Source organism: Pantherophis guttatus, chromosome 4 (assembly GCF_059756535.1).
Source record: "Pantherophis guttatus breed Tessera chromosome 4, ASM5975653v1, whole genome shotgun sequence".
Lineage (NCBI taxonomy): Eukaryota > Metazoa > Chordata > Lepidosauria > Squamata > Colubridae > Pantherophis > Pantherophis guttatus.
Genome location: NC_142066.1, coordinates 26,477,677 through 26,499,702, shown reverse-complemented (window position 1 = coordinate 26,499,702; position 22,026 = coordinate 26,477,677). Strand labels below are relative to the sequence as shown.

The window sequence follows — 22,026 nt, the reverse complement described above, 5'->3', positions numbered from 1 at the left end:
ATTTTTCTTCTTCCTTTATTGATTTCAACTATGCTAACCAAATACTTTTTTCAGGTCAGTGGAGACATGGCTTGACTGAAAACTGAGAATGAAATCTTTTATAATATGCTAAATCATTAATGGCGCATTAGACTATATTAAACATATGACATTTTAGATCTGCAAGGTTGGTGGCAGTCAGCTTCCATGTTTATATGGCTTATCCCCACTTATCTCCTTATATTACCTATTTTCTTTTAAAGTAGTGTTTGTATTAGCATTGTTTCTTTTCCTCTGTTGTTTGGAATTATAATAAAGGTTAATAAATTGAACAAAATTTAACTACAGATAGTCCTCAACTTGCAAAAGTTCATTTAGTGACCGTTTAAGGTTATAATGGCAACTTGTGACTGTTTTTCACACTTAAGACTGTTGCAGCATCCTCATGGTCACATGATCAAAATTTGGATATTTGGCAACTGGCATGTACTTATGACAGTTGCAGTATCTTGGATCATGTTTTTGACTTTTGCAAACTTCTGACAAGCAAAATCAATGGGGAAACCAGATTCACATGACCACTCTGTTACTCACTTAACAACTGCAGGGATTCACTTAACAACACTGGCAAGAAACATCATGAAATGGAGCAAAACTCACTTAATGACCATCTTGCTTAGCAATGGAAACTTTGGTCTCAGTTGTGGTCGTAGGTCAAGGACTACCTGTACTTGGGCAAGTTGCACTGTCCTGGAGTCATATGTATCCTGGGATCATGTCATATGAGCACCAGTGGTGGGTTCCTCCCGGTTCTGCCTGGTTCCGCCAAGCCGGTAGTAGTGACGATATGACGTCACTGAACCGGTTCTGCCACCCCCTCCCCCGCCCCCTCCCCCTGCGTTATTCTTACCTTTTATTTGGCCCCACCCCCAATCTATTGCTGCCTCCTGAGTCCCAGCTGATGGGCTATAAGGAAAAAACTGTTTAAACTCTTGCCGCTGGGCTTCAAAAGGCCGCCCTACAGCTGATCAGTGTTAAAAGGCAATGTGGTGGTAGACTGATGCCTCCAAAAACAAATGAGTAGACCGGTGCCTCCAAAAATAAATGAGTAGACCGGTACAGCTCTGCAAGCAGTTAAAAGCCTGGTAGACCAATACCTCTGCTAAATCCTAAAGAATTGTCACATGACCATCAAGCCTCGCCCACAAAATAAGCCACACCCACAGAACCAGTAGTAAAAAAATTTAGAACCCACCCCTGATGAGCGCCCTTTATAACCTTCTCAGCCAGCTTCTGACAAGCAAAATAAGCGGGGGAGACCAGATTTGCTTAATGATTGCACAATTTGCACAACACCTCCAACGATCCATTTAATGACCGTGGTAAAAGGTCGTAAAATATAGCAAGACTCACTTAACAACTATCTTGCTTAGCATTGGAAATTTTGGGCACACAGCTGGTAATTGAACTGAAGGAGCTTCTTCGATGAGAAGCGAAATGTATTCAAAAGAAAAAGAACAAGGAAGTCCAGTTGCCTCCTGAAAGATCCCCTTTGGGACAACCATGACCTGGATGGCTGAGAATCTCTACAGACATTTAGCTATACAATTTGGAATGAACGCCCTTTGAATGGTGTGGGAGAAGGAATGGATTTCCAACGAAAAATTGCAGACTACAGGAACCAGGAGAGCTACTCAGGTGACCCTGAGGACACTGATAAACCTCCAAGTGCTTCAAGAACCCTCTAAAAGGATGCAAATGACCAGCTGTCTGCAAGGAGTATAAATCCTTCCATTCTCCACTATTCTGTCAGAGCTGAAGAAGCTTCTTGGATGAGAAGCGAAACATCTTCAAAAGAAAAAGCAAGAAAGTCCGGTTGCCTTTGGGACAACTATGACCTGGATGACTGAGAATCTCTACAGACTTCTAGCTGCAAAGATTATATGCCTTTTTATTGGAAAATATCTCTGATTGCCTCAATGGAACAATGATTAATCATTTTGAACCTTGCTGGGGTTTCACCTCTTTGGCCAGCCTCAGCAGGCACAGAGTTTTGAAATTTGGGGGGCGGGGGAGGAGGGTCACCACTAAAATGTTATCTCTCTTGTAGTCACCAGGACATTTGGGAGAGTCTCTAAGCTGCTAGCCTTGTTTGGAGGAACTCAGGAGGAGGATCCGCCCTTGAGCCACGATAAAAGTAAGACATGCAAGAGCTGATAACAGCTTTTGAGACATATTACTTATTTTTTCCTTGACGTGCTTCAGATGCACAGACACAGAGCTGTTGCTTGGCGAGCAATCAAGACTGTTGTGCGGTAAGATGGAAATCTCTTCCCTCTGCTAATTCCTTACCCCTGCCGGTTTGGGTCTCACACCTCGAAACTAGGGATAGGTTCCATGGGTGCTGTTATTGCTCAAATATTCAGCTCCACCTGCAAAATGCAATTTCGTTTGTCTATGTCTGGTCCCTCTGCTCAATCTCTTCCCTCTTTATACGAGGGTGCGCATTTCTGCACACTTGCAAATGACTCACCTTCTGAATTTGAGGCTCTGAAAAACACAGGAAGTTGGCCAAAATGAACAAATAACTTGGGCAATGTGTCATTTTTATGCAGTTGTCTAACTTTTTGGTTTTGCTGCTTCTGGGGCCCCTGTCTATAGAAAATGCGCTTTGTATCTGCTCAGAGGTACTCTTTCATCCTTTGTCTATCCTGGGGATAAATCAAGAAAGGGCAAAATAAGAAAAAAAAAAGAAAATAAAAAGATGGAACCTATTTTTTCAACCCAGAATACCTTATCCAAGTCTTCAGATTGGTCCCACAGACCTGATGCTATAGAAATGGGTGGAATTAGCACGATTGCCACCACTCAAAGCCACTTCCTCTATGAATATAACGGTTCTTCCTTTTTTACATTTTCCAGTAGCGCCACCTGCTCAGTTTCATTCACTTCTTCCTGCCCAATCAAGCGAGAACGGGGGAAACGGAGGCAGCTGATGGTTAGCAGACAAAATCCGTTCCTTGAAAGCCCCAGGATCCATCCTGGCCTTGTCTGAAGAAACCTAGAAGAAGGTATAGCAGGGTGGGTTGGTGGGCCGGCAGGCAGGGGTGGGATGCACCTTATTTATTCAGTCCCTACAAAATGGTATGTGTGGAGGAAATATCAGTAGGAAATTGTTTCAGGGAGTCAAGGTAAAGGAGGCGAGCGTATGAGACTGGAGAGAGGGATAGGTTTCATTTGTCATACTTCAACCAAATGCTTGATCGCCAATTGTAGTTGGATATCTATGCCTCAATTTTTGGATTTGCAATAACCCTGCAAGGTGGATGAGGATTCTGATCTGGCAGAGCGGATGATGTGGCATGTAAGGCTCAACCAAGGGAGGTCTTCTCCAATCAAGGCCTTCTCCAATTAACCGGGCTCTGAGTACCATCATCTAGACCAGGCTGACACAGTCTGGAGAACACTAGTTTGGGGGCAAAGTTTCCCTACATCATATCGAAAAGAGGAGATGTTAGTGGGCTGAGAAAAATTTGAAAAGGAAATTTTTCTCAGCCCACTAACATCTCCTCTTTTCGATATGATGTAAGGAAACTTTGCCCCCAAACCAGCATGCAGATCAGAAGCCACTCTTCTGATCTTCTCTCAGTCTTCCAGAAACCAGCTTCATTGGAAGGAAAGTTGAATAAAGGCAGAAGCGAATGTGGTGGCCAGAACAGATAGTGTATGGTAGGGGGATGGAAATGGAGATGAGATTTGACTTCATGAAATAAATATTTCAGACTGATAAGCATTGTCATGCAGACATCTTACAGATCTCACTGTTCTTCATCTAGTAGCAATCTTGAGTCTTCAGCAGATATATCCCGTGTCCAAATCCTAGCACTAAAACTCACTAATGGTTGTGCAGTGAATAACATGCTGCATCTGATGGGGTATGGGTTTCCATGCAGCAAAGAGCAGAGCTGCCACAAGGAAGGCGTCAACCCACCATAGTATTTGTACCGATTTCCTCACATCAAGTCTTACAGCAAGACTAGATTTTTACTTGAATCATTTCCGGCCAGCCATGCCACAGCAGCACCGCTATATTCTCTCTGTCGAGATAGAGAACTAAGGACATCGCTCTGCCTGTTGAATGTGAAGAAATTGAACAGTTGAGACTGAAATAGAAATGATCAACGGCTTTCCTTAAAAACTCTGATAGCTGATCTCAGTTACTTTAGTGAGACTGATTACCTTTCTTCTCTTGCTAACATTTTTAGTTTCCTAATGCAATGTTTCTGAACTTCCACTAGTTTAAGATATGTGGATTTCAACTCCCAGCATGCTGGCTGGGGGATTCTGGGACTTGAAGCTCATAGATCTTCAAGTTACTGAGGTTGAGAAACATTATCTTAATTGCCTACATTTCCTTACAAGCCTCTTACTTTTCAACCTTCGGATTACTCTGGATCCCAGCTTTTATAGATGTAACAACTCCAGTTGTGCCACCTGGCATCTTCCTTGTTGATCAAGAACTCCGCCATGATGTGATGTCCTAGCCTGTCACCCTGTCCCAAAATCCAAGTTGCAGAAATGACAATGCTTCTGGTGCTTGTAGGACACCTCTTCTGCTTTGCAAGTCAGCCTAATTTTTATTTTATTTATTTTATTTTGTCGAATACATATTAGATAATATATATCTATATCTATATCTATATCTATATCTATATCTATATCTATATCTATATCTATATCTTATCTATCTATCTATCTATCTATCTATCTATCTATCTATCTATCTGTATAATCATGAATTGAATACATAAAATGAATACAATTAATACTAATTCTCAAACCTGACATTTAAAAACAACTGACGATGTGTAGATAAAGGCAAGCCACTTCAGGCCAAAATGGGGCAGTTTTCTCTTGCTGGTGAAAGAGACCATATATCAGCTGCTTCATCTGGTTTAGAACCTATCTGCATGTGATAATTCCTATAGGGCAGGGGTCTCCACACCTGGCAACTTTAGGACTTGTGGACTTCAACTCCCAGAATTCCTTAGCCAGCATAGCATGGAATTGTGGGAGTTGACGTCTACAAGTCTTAAAGTTGCCAAGTTTGGAGACCCCTTTTGCTATAGGGGCTTGTTTGTCTCCTGGTCTCCGGATGGAATTACCAAGAAGAAATGGTAGTGGGTTTATAAGAAAAAGTACTGGCTCTGAGGCAGGTGCAAGTCATGTAACGTTTAGAGGGGTATACAGGAGTTATCAAAGGGTTTTATTTTCAAAAATCTCTACATGCTCCAGTTATGATGTTCTGTTCCAGATTTGTCTTTCATTAACCAAATACACTTGGTTTTTTTAACTTTAATGAAGTACTGCTAGCAAAACAGTTTCAGCACCCTGGCATGGTGTGCATTGCGAGATGCAATGATGGAGTTTTAATGACCTTGATAAAAGTCACAGGGGGGAGAGCCTGCCCTAAGGCCAAAAAACACCATCAGTAGCCATCCAAGATGAAATCTGGGGAGGGAGGGAGGGAGGGAACTCCGATTTGATGGTGAGCAAATTTTAAATATAATATTTAATATTTCTTTTTTTTAAAAAAAAATTAAACCCTCACTTCCTAAGAAAAGAGAAATAGACAGATGCTTTTTCAACATACTAGGAGCAAGCGAAGAGGAAAGTTTCTTGAGAAAGATAAAAAGTTGCAACACTAGAAAGCTGCTTTTTAGTTTCTGTTTCCTTGCACTCTTGCCAAACATCTTCATTAAGTGTATGAGCACTTGAAAGTTTGAAATCAGGTTCAAGCATTTTTCCCGCTCCTTTTTCCCTCCAATTTCTCTGTAGCCAACATGTAACACTCTCCTAGTTTTTAAATATAGTTGAAAGTTTCCTGTGGATAGTTCGGGACTTATTTTTCTCTCCAGTTTTCTATTGTACTTCCTTAAAATAAACCTCTCCCTATCTTTCTCCCTTTCCTCCTTCTCTCCCTCTCCCTCTTCTTTTCTCCCCTCCTCTCCCCTCCTCTCCTCTCTCTCCTCTCCTCTCCTCATGCATGAAGAAAAGTCTCCAAACCCCTGAATTCTCATTCAGTTGTGTTGAGTGTGGTGCTGGTAGGAAATTTCCCACCCTATGAAACAGCAAGAAGAGCTGCAGGTCCGCCTTCAGGTTGACAAGCACATGGTGCTATCATCTCTCTTTTCCTCCTTCAACTTTGTCTCCAACATGAGACTCTACTGGGAGGGTGAAGGAGATGCTGGTTCAAATGGGTAAGCAACACAAACGACCTTGTGTTTTATGCTGGGTTTGGTGGTCTCAGTAGCACCAAGAAAGTTCTAGAGGACTTCTAGTCTCTCTCAACGTTGGTGGCAGTCACTTATGAGATATTCTTTGCCATTTATATTCATCCACCTCCATCTTCTGTACTAGACTTCCCTTCCATGGCTCTGCCTCAAAGCTAAGTTCCTCCATGTGGCTAGGAGAATGATTACATAATAGACGGAGAACTCTACACTCACTTTGCAGCACTGGATTCCTTCCAAGTGTTGTTTGTCAAGACTTGAATAAGCAAGTCTTGTTTTTTTTCAGACCCATCATTATCATTGCCAGCCATTCAGCTGTGTCGAACCCTTGGCCACCCTATGGATCAGCATTCTCCATGCCCCTCTGTCTTGTACCGCCTCCTTCAGAGCGGCCATGGTCATCCTGGTGTCATCCTTTATAGTGTCCAGCCAGTGATACTAAGGCAGTTCCTTTTCCTTTTTCTGCTGGTCACTCTCAGCATGATTGACTTTTCGAGTGAGTCAGGTCAACCAAAATATGACAGCCTCTGTTTGGTGATCTTGGCTTCAAGTGATATTTTTGGTGAGGTTTCAGCTAAGATTTCTTTGTTTGTTATTTTTGCACTCCATGGGATGCATAATAGTCGCTTCCTATAGAGCAGGTGTATATATAAATATATATATTTTCCTATATATGTAGCTCCCATTACTTGTCCCAGCTTCTGCCAACCTAACAGTTCAAAAGCACGTCACAAATGCAAGTAGAAAAATAGGGACCACCTTTGGTGGGAAGGTAACAGTGTTCCATGCACCTTTGGCGTTTAGTCATGCCAGCCACATGACCACAGAGACATCTTCAGACAGCGCCAGCTCTTCGGCTTTGAAACAGAAATGAGCACTGCCCCCTAGAGTCGGGAACGACTAGCACATATGTGAGAGGGGAATCTTTACCTTTACCTTTAAAGAGCATGAAAAAAGATTTCAAACCACAGGGTCAATTGTCTACAGAGATTCTCAATCATCCAGGTCATGGTTGTCCCAAAAGTGCTATTTTTTTTCAAAAGGCAACTGGACTTTCTTGTTTTTTTCCCTTTGAAAACATTTCGCTTCTCATCCAAGAAGCTTCTTCAGTTCTAATTGACCGGTGGAGAATGGAAGAGTCAACTTTCTGAAGTTATTCTGTTCTCTTTGTTCATTCATTAATGAATGTTAGTAGTCACTACTTTCATCTTCCGTAAATGAGTTGGAGAAAATCTTCTTCAAGGGAAACAACTGGAAAATTACAGAGGAACTGTGGTGGTATATAGTCTGGAATCGCAGGAGAGAGAAAGCAAAGAGACAGAGAAGCTTGGAGTCTTTGCAGAAAGAGGTGAAGGCAGACCCTCCTAGCAATTCACAGAGAATATCTAGTAGATATGCAGATAGTTGCTTTAGTCTGGCAAGGTTTTGGTCAATATCTAAGGAGATTCTCAGTCATCCAGGTCATGGTTGTCTCAAAGGTGCTTTGAGACAAACATGTTGTTTGTATCTTTACAATTTATATTGTTTTTATTGTTTCCTAATATGATTTGATTGCTTATTAGTATCCTTTGACTGTCACTAAGTGTTGTATCTTATGATTCTTGATGAATGTATTTTATTTTTTCTTTATGTACACTGAGAGCCTATGCACCAAAGACAAATTCCTTGTGCGTCCAATCACACTTGGCCCATAAAAAATTCTATTCTATTCTATTCTATTCTATTCTATTCTATTCTATTCTGTTCTGTTCTGTTCTGTTCTGTTCTGTTCTGTTCTGTTCTGTTCTGTTCTATTCTATTCCACCCCTTTTTTTTTTTTTTCAAAAGGCAACTTGACTGTGTGTTTTTTTTCCTGGAGGAAGAAATGTTTTTCCCTTGAAGAAAGAAACCTCTTCTTACGTCTTCTTCTTCAAGGAAAAAAAAATTTCTTCCTCAAAAAGAAACATAGTCCAATTGCCTTTTGGTGGTGGTGAGGTGTGGGGAAGCACATTCGAGTCATTTCTATCAATAGGCAAACACAATAAACCAGGGGTGTCAAACTCTATTTTATTGAGGGCAGCATCAGGGTTGTGTTTGACCTGTGTGTGTGGGGGGGAGACGTGGCCAGGGTGGGTTTGGCCAGGGAAGCCCGGGCTCGGTTTTCACTGGCAGAGGGCTCCAGGAGGCCGTTGCGGCTGAAAATGGAGCCTGGGTGGGCCAAGCGCAGCCTTCCCAAACTCCGTTTTCACTGGCAGTGGATTGCAGGAGACCATCACAGCTGAAAATTTTCACTGGCATAGGCACAGGAGCCTGGATAGCTCAGCAGCCTAATGCATTGTAATTTAACTCCAGCTGTCTGCAATTAGTAAGTTCGAATCTCGCCAGGCTCAAGGTTGACTCAGCCTTCCATCCTGTCTAAGGTAGGTAAATTGAGGAGCCAGTTTGTGTGGGCAATAAGCTGACTTTGTATAAAAAATATACAAAAGTATGAAGGCTATTGCTTAACGCACTGTAAGTCGCCCTGAGTCTCTGGAGAAGGGCGGCATATAAATCAAATTTAAAAAAACCCAAAAAACTGTGGGCCGGTCCTTCACTGTTTCCAGGGCGGGCCTGTAGGCCAGATGTAAGCACTCTGCAGGCCAGATCCAGCCTGCGGGCCTTGAGTTTAACACCCCTGTAATAAAGAAATAATTCCACATGTTGTTCTTGGTTCCTTGGGCCTTGCAGCAGTGGTGAAATTCTGCCAGTTCTAACCAGTCTGGGCAAACTGGTGGCACTGGGAGGCTCTGCCTACCCGCCTGGACGTCATCACTCTCGCTTTGCGCATGCACAGAAGGTCTTATGCATGCTCACATTTGCGAACCGGTAGCGAAGGTAAGTGAATACCACCACTGCCTTACAGGTACTCATTTTGTGTGCACTCTTGAGGCAAAGGAACTAAAGTCTTTTTTTTAAAAAAAAAACCAAAACTCTTTCTTTCAGAAGAAAACTTATTTTTTCCTGCTTACCATGCGTGTTAGCCCCATGTCATCCCTGGATGAAGAATACTTTCTTGCCAAACTTCATTATTTTACATAGGGCAAATGTAAACTATATCTGCTATTGCCACCTAGTGGTCAAAAGGCAAAATATTCTTTTAGAAAAGGGGCATGTCCCATCTCTGGACTCTTAGCCACATGGTTGCAGGTTGGCTATCAGATCGAGAGTGACATGAAAACAGCAAGCAGTGTTCCATTTTACAAGATGTAACCACTGGTGACTAATTATATTGGCTTTATAAAGCTGAGTTGTGCACCAGGGGTGGGTTCCAAAATCTTTTACTACCGGTTCTGTGGCCATGGCTTGTTTGGTGGGCATGGCTTGGTGGTCATATGACTAAGTGAGAGTGGCTTGGTGGTCACGTGACTGAGTGGGCGTGGCCAGTGGTGGGATTCTGCCAGTTCTAGGGGGTTCGGCCAAACCGTTTGTTAAATTGCTGGCTCGCCCCTCCCCTTGCCCCGCCCCTCCGCACCACTATTTATTGCCAATAAATAGTGGTGGGTGAGGGGTGGGCGAGCCAGCAATTTAACAAATGGTTCGGTGTTTTTTTGTAATTTTATTGGCCCGCGGAGCTTCAGCATAGGCTAATTAGCCCTTGCTTAGATCGGCTCCCGACTCTCAGCTGATTTGCTCTCAGCTGTTTTGCTCAGGGCTCTGCTGCTTGCTGGAGCAGATTTTTTTCCCCCCTAGCTATGCTGAAAAACGAAACTAAAAGTAAAGCAGGCTGTTGGCTTTGCTGTTGCTGCAACGTTGGAAAATTAGGCAGGCAGATTTCTTTTCTTTTTCCTCACCAAAAAAGGTAGGTGCAAACAATGGGAAATTTAGGGAAAAAGAGGAGAGTTCAAGATTTTAAAACACAAAAGAAAAAAAGCTCTATTTAACTAGGGAATTGTAATAATTGAGATACTATTAATTGTATATTGTGTTGAAACCAGAAATGGTTAAGTTGTGGTTTGGAGGAATATATGGGGGAAATTATTTGGTTTATTATTATTGGTAAATATAATTAATTGATTTGTAAGAAATTGGATTGCATGGAAATAATTGGAATATTCATGTTCATATTGATTAATATACAAAAAAGGTAGTTATATAACTAATTGATTTATATTAAAATGTTGAATTTATATTAAACAACTGTAATATTACATAATTAACCAATGTGAGGATGGATATAAAAATAGATGACAATGGGAAGGGGTATAATATAGAATAGAAGGGAAAAATTGAATTTGATTAAGATTAGAAATGAGGATGAGGGTAATATTGGATTTTTTACAAAAATAGATGAGGAATAAATATGGCAAAAAGGAAATATAGAAATTGTAAATTTAATTGAGATGACTAAACACTGTTTAAATTTGTGAACCGGCCAAATACTCTGTTCAAAGAAAATACATTGTATGTTTGTATGTGTGTTTCTAATTATTGTTATTTATTCATATTTGTTCTCTTTTATTCTTTAAAGTTTAACAATTCATTCTTTATCTTAATATCTTTATATTTGTTTGGGGTTGGCTTTCTTCCCTTTCATCTTTTTTATTGTACAGCAATCTTTCTCCTCAAACCTACCACCACTCTCTTTTCTTTCCTTCTTACTTTCTCTTCCCCCCACCCTCTTTTTCTCCTCCCTACTTCCTCTTCCTTTCTCCTTCTCCTCCTCTCTTCCTCCCTCTCTTACCCTCACTCCTACTCTAATTTCCTTTCCCTTCCTTCATCCCTCTCTATTGCTGTATCCTTTTGTGCAGACTATTCAGAGGGCTGAAAAAGTTATTTCTGACTGGTCCTCACACTTTTGACCAGTCCTCGAACTTACGACTGTCCTCACATTTTACGTTTTTGCCCTATCTTGTCACTATGGTGAAGAGAAGCAGTTGTGAAATGAGTGACACGGTTGTTAAGAATGCCGCAACGGGCATAAATGATGACCAGTCATAAGTGCGAAGACCGGTCAAAAGTGCGAGGACCTGTCAGAAATCACTTTTTTCAGCCCTCTGGGTAGTCCTTTTGTGCATATGGACTACTCAGAGGGCTGAAAAAGTTATTTTTGACTGGTCCTCACACTTTTTTTTTTTATTGCAAAAGTTTTACAATTACATTTTCACCCCTTTCCCCCCCCCTCAACCCACCCCGAACTTCCCAACCTCCCTAACCCTCCCTAACCCTCCCCTCCCCCCGGACTTCCACACAATATACTTATATCAGGTAAAAAAAAAAACCCTTAATATAAAACTTATATAAAACTTGAACCCCTCCCTCCTCCTTGTAAGTTTTTCATCTTCATCACACTGAAATATTTCTATCTTAAAATATCATTTTCAATTAAAAGCTATTTGGTACTTTCTAGTTTGATATTTATTCTGAACATAATCTATCCACTTTTTCCATTCCCATTCATAAGTCTCTTGTGAGCAGTCTTTTAAAAATGCTGAGATCTTCGCCATCTCTGCAAAACTGGCCATCTTCAAAGTCCATTCCTCAATCGTGGGCAAAACTTCATTCTTTCAGTATTTACCTATCAATAATCTCGCAGCTGTTATCATGTACAATATCAACTTTGTTTCACCCTTAGTAAAACCCTTAACTATACCCAATAAGAACAATTGTGGAGAAAATTGAATTTTTTTCTTCAAAACATTCTGCATGACCCACCAAATTTTTATCCAAAAAGCCTTAACTTTCCTACAAGTCCACCACACATGATAATATGTAGCATCTAAACAATCACATCTGCAACATTTTGGCTGAACATTAGGGTACATACACGACAATTTTTTGGGGTCTAAATGCCATCTATAAAACATTTTATAGAAATTTTCCCTCAGATTCTGCGACTGTGTAAATTTAACATTCTGAACCCAAATTTTTTCCCATGTTTCCTACATCACTGGCTCCTCAAAATTTTGTGCCCACTTAATCATACAATCTTTAACCAGCTCAGTTTCTGAATCCCTTTCCAACAAAACATTATAAAGCCTTTTAATATGCATTGGATCTTTCTCTTTTATATGTCTAACCAATTCTTCCTCATGCAACATAATACCAGTTTTTTGGTCCTCTCTCCATCTCAATTGTAATTGAGTATATTGTAACCAAGTTAAGTTAATCCCTTCGTCCAACAGTGTCTGTAGTGTCTTCAACTGCCATCTGCCCGCATCTGTAAAAAGAACCTCTTTGTATAAAAACCCCCAGAGTGACATTATATTTGTATTCCACATAATATGACCAAGATCCAGCCATAGCGGGATTTTATAATCCCATTTGAATCGGTGCTTCTTCCAAACTCTCATCAAAGAGTCTCTAAGTATATGGCTTTTAAATACTTTATCCACTTTGTTATCATAAAATAAATAAGCATGCCATCCAAATTCAAGGTCAAAACTTTCAATATTGGTCCTCACACTTTTGACCAGTCCTCGAACTTACGACTGTCCTCACATTTTACATTTTTGCCCTATCTTGTCACCATGGTGAAGAGAAGCAGTTGTGAAATGAGTGACACGGTTGTTAAGAATGCCGCAACGGGCATAAATGTGAGGATGGTCATAAGTGCGAGGACCGGTCAAAAGTGCGAGGACCAGTCAGAAATGACTTTTTTCAGCCCTCTGTAGTCCCTATGCAGATAGCTACGCCCACTGGTCACATGACCAGCTAGCCACGACCACCCAGTCACATGACCAGCTAGCCACGACCACCCAGTCACATGACCACCAAGCCACACCCCCAACTAAGCCACGCCCACAGAACCGGTTGTTAAAAAAATTGAATCCCACCACTGGGCGTGGCCAACTCGAAGTCACTCACAGCAAGGTGGGGCGGCACCTTGCTGTGAGTGAGATCGAGTTGGCCACACCTACTCAGTCACATGAGTGATGCTGCAGAGACAGAGTGATTTCCTACATACCTCCCCCCGCTTGGGCTGACAAAATAAAAGCCTATCTGCCGAGCATCCTGGGCTGGAAAATGGGGGCGACAGGGGCATGTGTGTGTGTCAGGCAGACACCGTGACTCCGAGGAAAAGAGGCGGCGGTGAAGCCTTGTCACCTGGGAGAGGACCGCGGAGGGACATACCACACGTCCGTTCCCCTTGCCGCTGCTACTTTTGCTCTTGGCTTCTTGGCGCTCTTAAAGTCGATCTTGAAGAGCTGGAAGACGTTTCCTTAGATCACCGCCAAACTCATTGTTGGGAGCATCAGGCTAGCCCCTGAATATACAAGAAGTCTTGGGCAAAGTTATTCCAAAGAACGTATGTGTTTTCTGTGTGATACGAGGCCGAGAAGAAGAGTTTGCCCAAGACTTCACATATATTCAGGGGCTAGCCTGATGCTCCCAACAATGAGTTTGGTGGCAATCTAAGGAAACGTCTTCCAGCTCTTCAAGATCGACTTTAAGAGCACCGAGAAACCGACAGCAAAAGTAGCGGCAGTGAGGGCGATAGGGGCACACATGTGTGTGTGTCCCTCCGCGGTCCTCTCCCGGGTGACAGCCAGGGCTTCGCCCCCGCCTCTTTTCCTCAGAGGTGTGGTGTCTGCCCCCCTTCACATGTGGTGCACATGTGCAGCACCCCTGGGACATCCGGCCGCCCTCCCTCAGCACCACTGCTGTCGCCGCCCCTCTCAGCTCCAGCACAGCAGCTTGGTCTCCCTGAAGGGCTGCCCACACACCCACTGGCCAGGCCGGGCCGGAAGTGGCACGTCTCTCATCATGGGCTGGATGGGTGATCCGACCTCAGAAGGCAAGGGTGTGGGGGACTGCCAGGAAGGCAGGCAAGCATGGCAGGGCCACAGGGAAGGGAGTAAGTTGCTAGCTCTCTTCCCCACAGCTAGGCGGCCCTGACATGCTTGCCTGCCTTCCTGGCAGTCCCTGTGGCCAGGCCTGCTTGCCTGCCTTCCTCCCCACCTCTTTGTTTGGTTGCTTACCTTCCATAGCGGTTGATCCAGAGTCGGGAAGGCAAGCTGACCGGAGTTTTCAGCAGCCCTCAGCCAGCTGCCACTGCTGGAAAGCGGCTGGCAAAGAAACCTCTGAAAAAGCTTCTTTGCCAGCCACTCTCTCTGCAGAGTGCCGAAAAGTACCGACAGAAAAAGTTGCTGCCGTCGACTACATGTTCTTCGCACAAGCTCATCCCATTGGACTTGCAAGTCAATGGGATGTGCGTGCGCAAAGAACATGACGGCGACAAACATGTCGGCCTGGGGGACTGGTTCGGGGGCATGGCCTGCCAGCCATCACTAATAGTTCGGCGACCTTGGCCAAATTTCCACCAATGGTTCACGCGAACCGGTGCGAACCGGTAGCAACCTACCACTGTTCTGCACCCCTTGCCACATTCAGAATAACAGAATTCAGAACCTTTCCTGCAGAACTCACAATTCACACAGACCTGTTGATGACTCACTTCTCATCTGCAGTGATGAAATATGGCTTAAAGTCATCTTAAGAGAGGATCTCTTGTCCTTTGCTTTAAGATTACAGTTCCACTCTTGAATTGCCTGCTCACATATCTATTTTTATTGCGAGATTTTGGATATGCATTTTCTCAGGTTGAATTGTGAGTAGTGAATCATCGGTAAGGTGTCTCTTCGTCAGTAAACACAAATGACATGGAACTAAGGAGAGAGAAATATAACTTTGGACCACCAGGGGTATGAGTGGGAGAGCGGAGGGGTGGGTGGAGGGGTATCAAAAAATCCGAGCGAGATGATACTTCCTCATCTCTACCCAAACTATCATATGTAAGAGTTATATGGTATTCTTTCCATCAATGTAGGCATTGTGGTGCAGGCTTCAATGTAGATGGAAATCTATATCTTTGGATATGGATCTCCACATATTCCAGATATATAAAGAATCCTTGTGTAAAGAGTGCCAAATTAGGCCATTCTCCTTCTCAGATTGAACCTTTGAAGTCATTCTATAGTTTTGGTCAGTGGTGGGATTCAATTTTTTTAACAACCGGTTCTGTGGGCGTGGCTTAGTTGGGGGTGTGGCTTGGTGGTCATGTGACCGGGTGGGCGTGGCTAGCTGGTCATGTGACCGGATGGGCGTGGCTATCTGCATAGGGACTACAGAGGGCTGAAAAAAGTCATTTCTGACTGGTCCTCGCACTTTTGACCGGTCCTCGCACTTATGACCATCCTCACATTTATGCCCATTGTGGCATTCTTAACAACCGTGTCACTCATTTCACAACTGCTTCTCTTCACCATGGTGACAAGATAGGGCAAAAACGTAAAAAGTGAGGACAGTCGTAAGTTCGAGGACTGGTCAAAAGTGCGAGGACCAGTCAGAAATAATTTTTTTCAGCCCTCTGAGTAGTCCATATGCATAAAAGGATACAGCAATAGAGAGGGATGAAGGAAGGGAAGGGAAATTAGAGTAGGAGGGAGGGTAAGAGAGGGAGGAAGAGAGGAGGAGAAGGAGAAAGGAAGAGGAAGTAGGGAGGAGAAGAAGAAGGGGAGGAAGAGAAAGAAGGAAAGAAAATAAAAGAGAGAGGTGGTAGGTTTGAGGAGAAAAATTCCTGTACAATAAAAAAAGATGAAAGGGAAGAAAGCCAACCCCAAACAAATATAAAGATATTAAGATAAAGAATGAATTGTTAAACTTTAAAGAATAAAAGAGAACAAATATGAATAAATAACAATAATTAGAAACACACATACAAACATACAATGTATTTTCTTTGAACAGAGTATTTGGCCGGTTCACAAATTTAAACAGTGTTTAGTCATCTCAATTAAATTTACAATTTCTATATTTCCTTTTTGCCATATTTATTCCTCATCTATTTTTGTAAAAAACCAATATTACCCTTCATCTTCATCTCTAATCTTAATCAAATTCAATTTTTCCCTTCTATTCTATATTATACCCCTTCCCATTGTCATCTATTTTTATATCCATCCTCACATTGGTTAATTATGTAATATTACAGTTGTTTAATATAAATTCAACATTTTAATATAAATCAATTAGTTATATAACTACCTTTTTTGTATATTAATCAATATGAACATGAATATTCCAATTATTTCCATGCAATCCAATTTCTTACAAATCAATTAATTATATTTACCAATAATAATAAACCAAATAATTTCCCCCATATATTCCTCCAAACCACAACTTAACCATTTCTGGTTTCAACACAATATACAATTAATAGTATCTCAATTATTACAATTCCCTAGTTAAATAGAGCTTTTTTTCTTTTGTGTTTTAAAATCTTGAACTCTCCTTTTTTTCCCTAAATTTCCCATTGTTTGCACCTACCTTTTTTGGTGAGGAAAAAGAAAAAGAAAAAGAAATCTCTCTCTGCCTCATTTTGCCACGTTGCAACAACAGCAAAGCCAACAGCCTGCTTTACTTTCTGTTTCGTTTTTCAGCATAGCTAGGGGGAAAAAAATCAGCACTCTTTGCAAGCAAGCAGCAGAGCCCTGAGCAAAACAGCTGAGAGCAAATCAGCTGAGAGTCAGGAGCCGATCTAAGCAAGGGCTAATTAGCCTATGCTGAAGCTCCGTGGGCCAATAAAATTACAAAAAAACACCGAACCCTTTGTTAAATTGCTGGTTCGCCCGCCCCTCGCCCACCACTATTTATTGGCAATAAATAGTGGTGCGGAGGGGCGGGGCAAGGGGCGGGGCGAGCCAGCAATTTAACAAATGGTTCGGCCGAACCCCCTAGAACCGGCAGAATCCCAACACTGGTTTTGGTCCTCTGTCTTAAGCATACAATTTTCTGGAAATTTCTCTTACAAACTTGTCATGTTTTTGTTCCCAAGTTCTTCTTAGCCTTGACGTATTCCACATCAAGAGAGCCTGGGCTCTGGAATTCTGCTCCCATGGAAAAATCAAGATCCTTATTCCAGCAAGTAATTGGCCACAAAATGCTCTTTGTTGCCTTCCTACTTTTTGCCACAGGCAAAAACCTTCTTGCAGAGGTTGTTACCATAACTGATGTGACCATCGATGTAAAAACAACAGCCAATGTAGATATAAGCACCTCACTTTTTCCAGCATCTTCTAAGATGGCTACGGAGATTTCTACGACGTCACTTCCTGATGCCACAATGCTTGACACTCTCAGCAGAAATTTGAGCACTTCAGGGCAACCAGCACTGTCCTCCAAAGAAACATCTCCAGTCTCAAAACAGGAACTACAATCTGCCACTGCCGTGAACACTCCTGTCCCAGAAGACACTTCCTCCCCTACACCAAGTAAAGTCAGTGTCTCTATCAAAGAAAAACATCCTCGTACAGAAGCAACAAAGGTACAAGAATCTGTTCAGAAGGAAGTTACCTCTAAAATGACTGTCACATCACACTTTGATAGTGAGACGGTATCTTCTCCAACAGAGGATTTGGGAACCAGATCCCAAGGAAGCGTCTTTGAGACATCAGCAAATGAAATTGCCTACCTAGAAACAACAAAGAGCACAGAACCAAAAGAGAAAAGGCCAATGCCACCAGGTCAATCAGCAAATGTAACTGCCTACCTAGAAACAACAAAGAGCACAGAACCAAAAGAGGACAGAACAAGGCCAATGCCACCAGGTCAAGCTGTTCCAGAATTAACCGAGATTCCTAAGACTGGCAGGCACTATACGTCTGGTCCTTTCATAATATCGGGGACATACAGCAACAATGAGTCAATATTTGACTCTTCTGATAAAGGGCCCTCAGAGAAGAAACACTCTGTCATCATTTTGGCCGTTGTTTTCACCATCCTGCTGCTTGTAGGCCTCCTAGCTTTCCTGTGCTTTAGGCGCCGCCGTCACTCTGGCTCCACCAGCTTCAATTCCCCAGAATGGGCTGGACAAGCGACGTTGCCAGATGATACGGGCTTGGATAAGGATGTGGAGCAACAGGTGGGGTCTGTAGGGGAAGGGGAAACCCGGCGTGGGACTCTTGTGACTTTCTTTGGGAAGCGTCAGTCTAGGGTACCTTCCATAGCTATGGAAGATGTCAGTGGGAAAGGAGGCAAGGAGGAAACAGAGCAGCTGCTTTGTAGAGAGGCTGAGATAGGGTGCCCTTCGGAGGCGATTGGGGATGCCAATGGCAAAGTACCAGAGCCCCTTAAAGGGTCTTCTCAGGAGTCCCCAGCTCCAATAAGTTAGGGGAAAGTTCCTCCTAAATAGGGCTTCCTTTGTTTTTCCTTGAAGGCATTTTCGCTTCTCATCCAAGAAGCTTCTTCAATTCAGTTTAGATAAGAAGCGAAGTGAAAGGAAAAACAAAGTCGAATTGCCTTTTGAAAAAACACCTGTGGGACAAACATGACTCAGAGAATGTCTGAGAATCTCCATAGACATTTCCCTTAAATCAGAATTCTCCTAAATCAGAATTTCTGGCTTTGCAGGACAGCGGGGGGAGTAGGGGAAGAAGGGATGGTTGAAAGCTCAAATGGAGTGCACATGCCACCACTGCTCATGCGTGTGGGGATGCGCATATGTGCGCGCACTCACCCGCCATTTCCATGGCCCAGTTCTGAATGGCTCAAGGTCCAGTAATGGGCTACGGCCCTGGGGTTGGGGACTCCTGTCTTAAATAGTGATCAGAAGATAGATTCACCTCTTAAGGTTTTTCTGGAGCAGACCATTTTTATGGTTTACATAGACATTGTTTGGTATATCTTATTATCCTACAGCACGGGTGTCAAACTCGCTGTGTCATGTTGCTGTCATGTGACATATCGCAACATTTTTTCCAGGGGTGAAATGCTCCCGGTTCGGTCCGGATTGCCCGATCCAGTAGCGATGGCGGCGAGTGGTTTGGAGAACCGGTAGCAAAAATCCCTGCCCACCCCTCCCATGCCCAGCTGAGCCACGCAATCATCAGAGGCTTTTTTTTTTAACTTTTAAAAGCTTTTTTTCTTTGGCCGAAAAAATGCTTTTAAAAGTAAAAAAAAAAAACTCTGACGATCACGCGGCTCACCTGGGATCATCAGAGCCTTTTAAAAGCATTTTTTTACAACCTCTTTGGCAGAAGAAGTTGTAGAAAAAATGCTTTTAAAAGTTTAAAAAAAAAATTGGCCACGCCCATCCAGTCACATCACACTCCCCCGCACCAAGCCACGCCCACAGAACCGGTAGTAACAAATTTTACATTTCACCACTGATTTTTTCCCTTCGCTGAGCTGGGGTGGGTGTGGCCTGTGTGTGACGCATCCAGCCTGCAGGCCGCCAGTTTGACACCCCTGTCTTACAGGATAGATGTTTCGTATATCCTCTATACCCTGAGTGTTAGGTTAAGATGTCCCTTATTCATATGTGAGGGATGAGTGAAGATGGAGGAGTTTCTGTCCCTCAACTTCTCTTCTGAAAGTCCTCTGCATCTCCATTTCTCCTGCTTTATTATAAGCCATAGATAGGTATAGCAGACCCAAAAGCAGAGAGAAATTAAAACATTGGCCCAGCCCAGTTTCATCAAGTACTCCCTTCCCCCCCCCCCATTTTTTCCTTTTCTTTTAGAGGATAAAAAGGTCGATGGGAGGTTGGATAGTTAACAAATTTCCAGGTGATAGCAGTGAGGGATTGTGCCTCAAGAATAATGAACATTGATCAGGCTTTGAGTCTGCATTGTAGAAGGAAGTCTTGATCACCATCGCTGGAAAGAAAGTATATTAATAAAAATTCTGTTTGCTAATTTTTTTTTATGATGCTGCAAACTGCTTGGCTGATTCATGCTCAGAAGTGAATGGCTTTTATGCATACATATTAGGAATATCCTAACTAGATTGTTTTTATTAACTTAGATTTTATTAAATCAGATTTTTTTCATTGTATCCACTCTCTGGGAATATCTACAAAGGAAAGGCTTTATGTGGGCATTCCCAAAGAGCTGATATAGCTAGCAGTAAGACATGTGTAGGTTTAAACGCCTTTATTTAATTCAGAGACCTGTCCAATTATTCTGCTGTGCTTTGTCCTTCAAATGTACCAAGTTTAAAACAGTCAGAGGAAAAGGAAGTCTTTTTAGAAAAACTTCCTTTCTAAAAAGTCTTTGGATGAACATAAAGGAAAAATGGAAATATCTATGTACAGAATGTATAAATACAAGAGTTTAAATTTTGAATTATATGAACATATATTAAGTAGGAAATAGCATTATGCTTTGCCTGTCCTTACTCATATATCAAAGGTTTGTTTCTATAGATTCCAGTGGATTTCAGAGAATTTAGCAGGTTAAACTAATTCATCTTATTACATAACTTTTACTTAATTTTTCCTAGGGTAATAACATTTAATCCTGAATAATTTTACTCTCGATGCTGGTAATTTCAGAGGAACTATTAACAAAGAGCTAATTAATAAATGCAAAGTCCTTGATTTATGACTGTTCAATTAGCAATCATACTCATATTTATGACCATCATACCACCCCTATGGTCATGTGATCACAATTTGAGCATTTGCCAAATTTGCATTTATAACCTGTTCAGCATCCTGTGATCACATGATTACAACCTGCTAGTTTGTTTCCAGCAAAAAGCACCCATTAGGAAAGATAGATTTGCTTAATGACTGCATGTTTCACTTAATGACCATCATAAAAATTATTGCAAAGTTGGGTTTGACATGACTTACAACCCCAACGATTCCAGTTCTAGTTGTGATCATACCTATAGATAAACAATGGCAGAAATTGCAATGCAATTCTATGGCTGATCTCGTGGGAATAAGTCCCATTACACTGAATGAGACTTACTCTGCGTAAGAGTGTCTGAAATTGGTATCTGACAAAAAACAATCTCTTTTCTGATTAGCCAAATCTTGAACTAACACAGGGGTCTGCAATCTTAAACACTCAAAGCGCCATTTAGACCCGTTTCCCACAGAAAAGAAAACACCAGGAGCCACAAAACCCATCCCGTGCCTGACTATTTCTTGAGAGCCACAAAACTAGCATATGTAGTTGAATTAAACATTCTTGTTTTTCTTCTGAAACTTTTCTTTTCTTGGATTTATCTATGGTTGGCCTACCGGGGGTTGAAAAGCTCAATAAATTGCATGCCAGCAGGTGCTGCGCATTGCCGGTTGTGATGCATATTTTGAATGACAAGGAGCTACTGCAGAGGGATGAAAGAGCCACATGCGGCTCCAGAGCCGCAGGTTGCTGACCCCTGAGCTAACATATTATAGAGCAGTGTTTCTCAAACTTAGGAAGTTTAAGATGTGTGGACTTCAACAACAACAACAAAAGAGTTTAAAAAGAGTTTAAAAGTCCACACTTTTTAAACTCACTGAGATTGAGAAATATTTCCTCAAGTGCTCATAGACTTAATGAAGATGTTTGGCAATATTGCAAGAAAATGCTCCTTTTCTTCACTCTTCATTTATCTTTGCTCCTGTAAGGCACAAAATTAGAAGGCCAAGCATTTGTTTTCTGAAAATAATAGGAAGGCATTCATATTTGTTTTTGAAAACAAGGGGAATTTTGCACAGAGGTAGTTTGTGATGGGCTGGAACCAAGATTGGAGAACTGTTACAGACTAATAAATAATCCAGGTCTTGAGAAACTAAATTAAGACTTCCCTCAAGTCAAGGTAGACTCTAGGTGATGTGCTCCTATAATTTTCTTGGCAGAAACACAGTCATGATTTGGCATTGTCTTCTTATCCAGTTAGCTTATACCCCTGATACTGCCTGCAAGTTTCTCGTTTCAGGACAAAGCAGCTCAACCCTGCTTAGCGAGACAAGGTTGACCAGGAATTTTATCACCTGCCAAAACTCTGTGGAACTAAT

The 22,026-nt window shown here is 42.1% G+C and overlaps 1 protein-coding gene across 3 annotated transcripts; it reads left to right on the top strand.

Annotated features, from left to right (window-relative positions):
- The first annotated feature begins 2,199 nt into the window (after positions 1 to 2,199).
- SPN (sialophorin) lies at positions 2,200 to 20,610 on the top strand. Of its 3 annotated transcripts, XM_087891811.1 has the most exons (3): positions 2,200 to 2,294; positions 2,902 to 3,050; positions 17,068 to 20,610. In XM_087891811.1, the coding sequence occupies exon 3, from the start codon at positions 17,128 to 17,130 to the stop codon at positions 18,400 to 18,402; it is 1,275 nt and encodes a 424-aa protein (XP_087747937.1). In that variant the 5' UTR covers positions 2,200 to 2,294; positions 2,902 to 3,050; positions 17,068 to 17,127; the 3' UTR covers positions 18,403 to 20,610. The 3 variants fall into 3 exon arrangements, with proteins under 3 accessions (XP_087747937.1, XP_034275612.1, XP_087747936.1); XM_034419721.3 differs by lacking the exon at positions 2,902 to 3,050 and having other exon boundaries at positions 2,249 to 2,294; XM_087891810.1 differs by lacking the exons at positions 2,200 to 2,294; positions 2,902 to 3,050 and adding an exon at positions 8,984 to 9,125.
- The last annotated feature ends 1,416 nt before the right edge of the window (positions 20,611 to 22,026 follow it).

Bases quoted from the DNA above. Each gene is read 5' to 3' on its own strand.
- SPN (XM_087891810.1), top strand. From the start codon at position 9,093: ATGCATGCTCACATTTGCGAACCGGTAGCGAAG. The intron at 9,126-17,067 runs GTAAGTGAATAC...TTTGTTCCCAAG, and splicing joins TTTGCGAACCGGTAGCGAAG to TTCTTCTTAGCCTTGACGTA.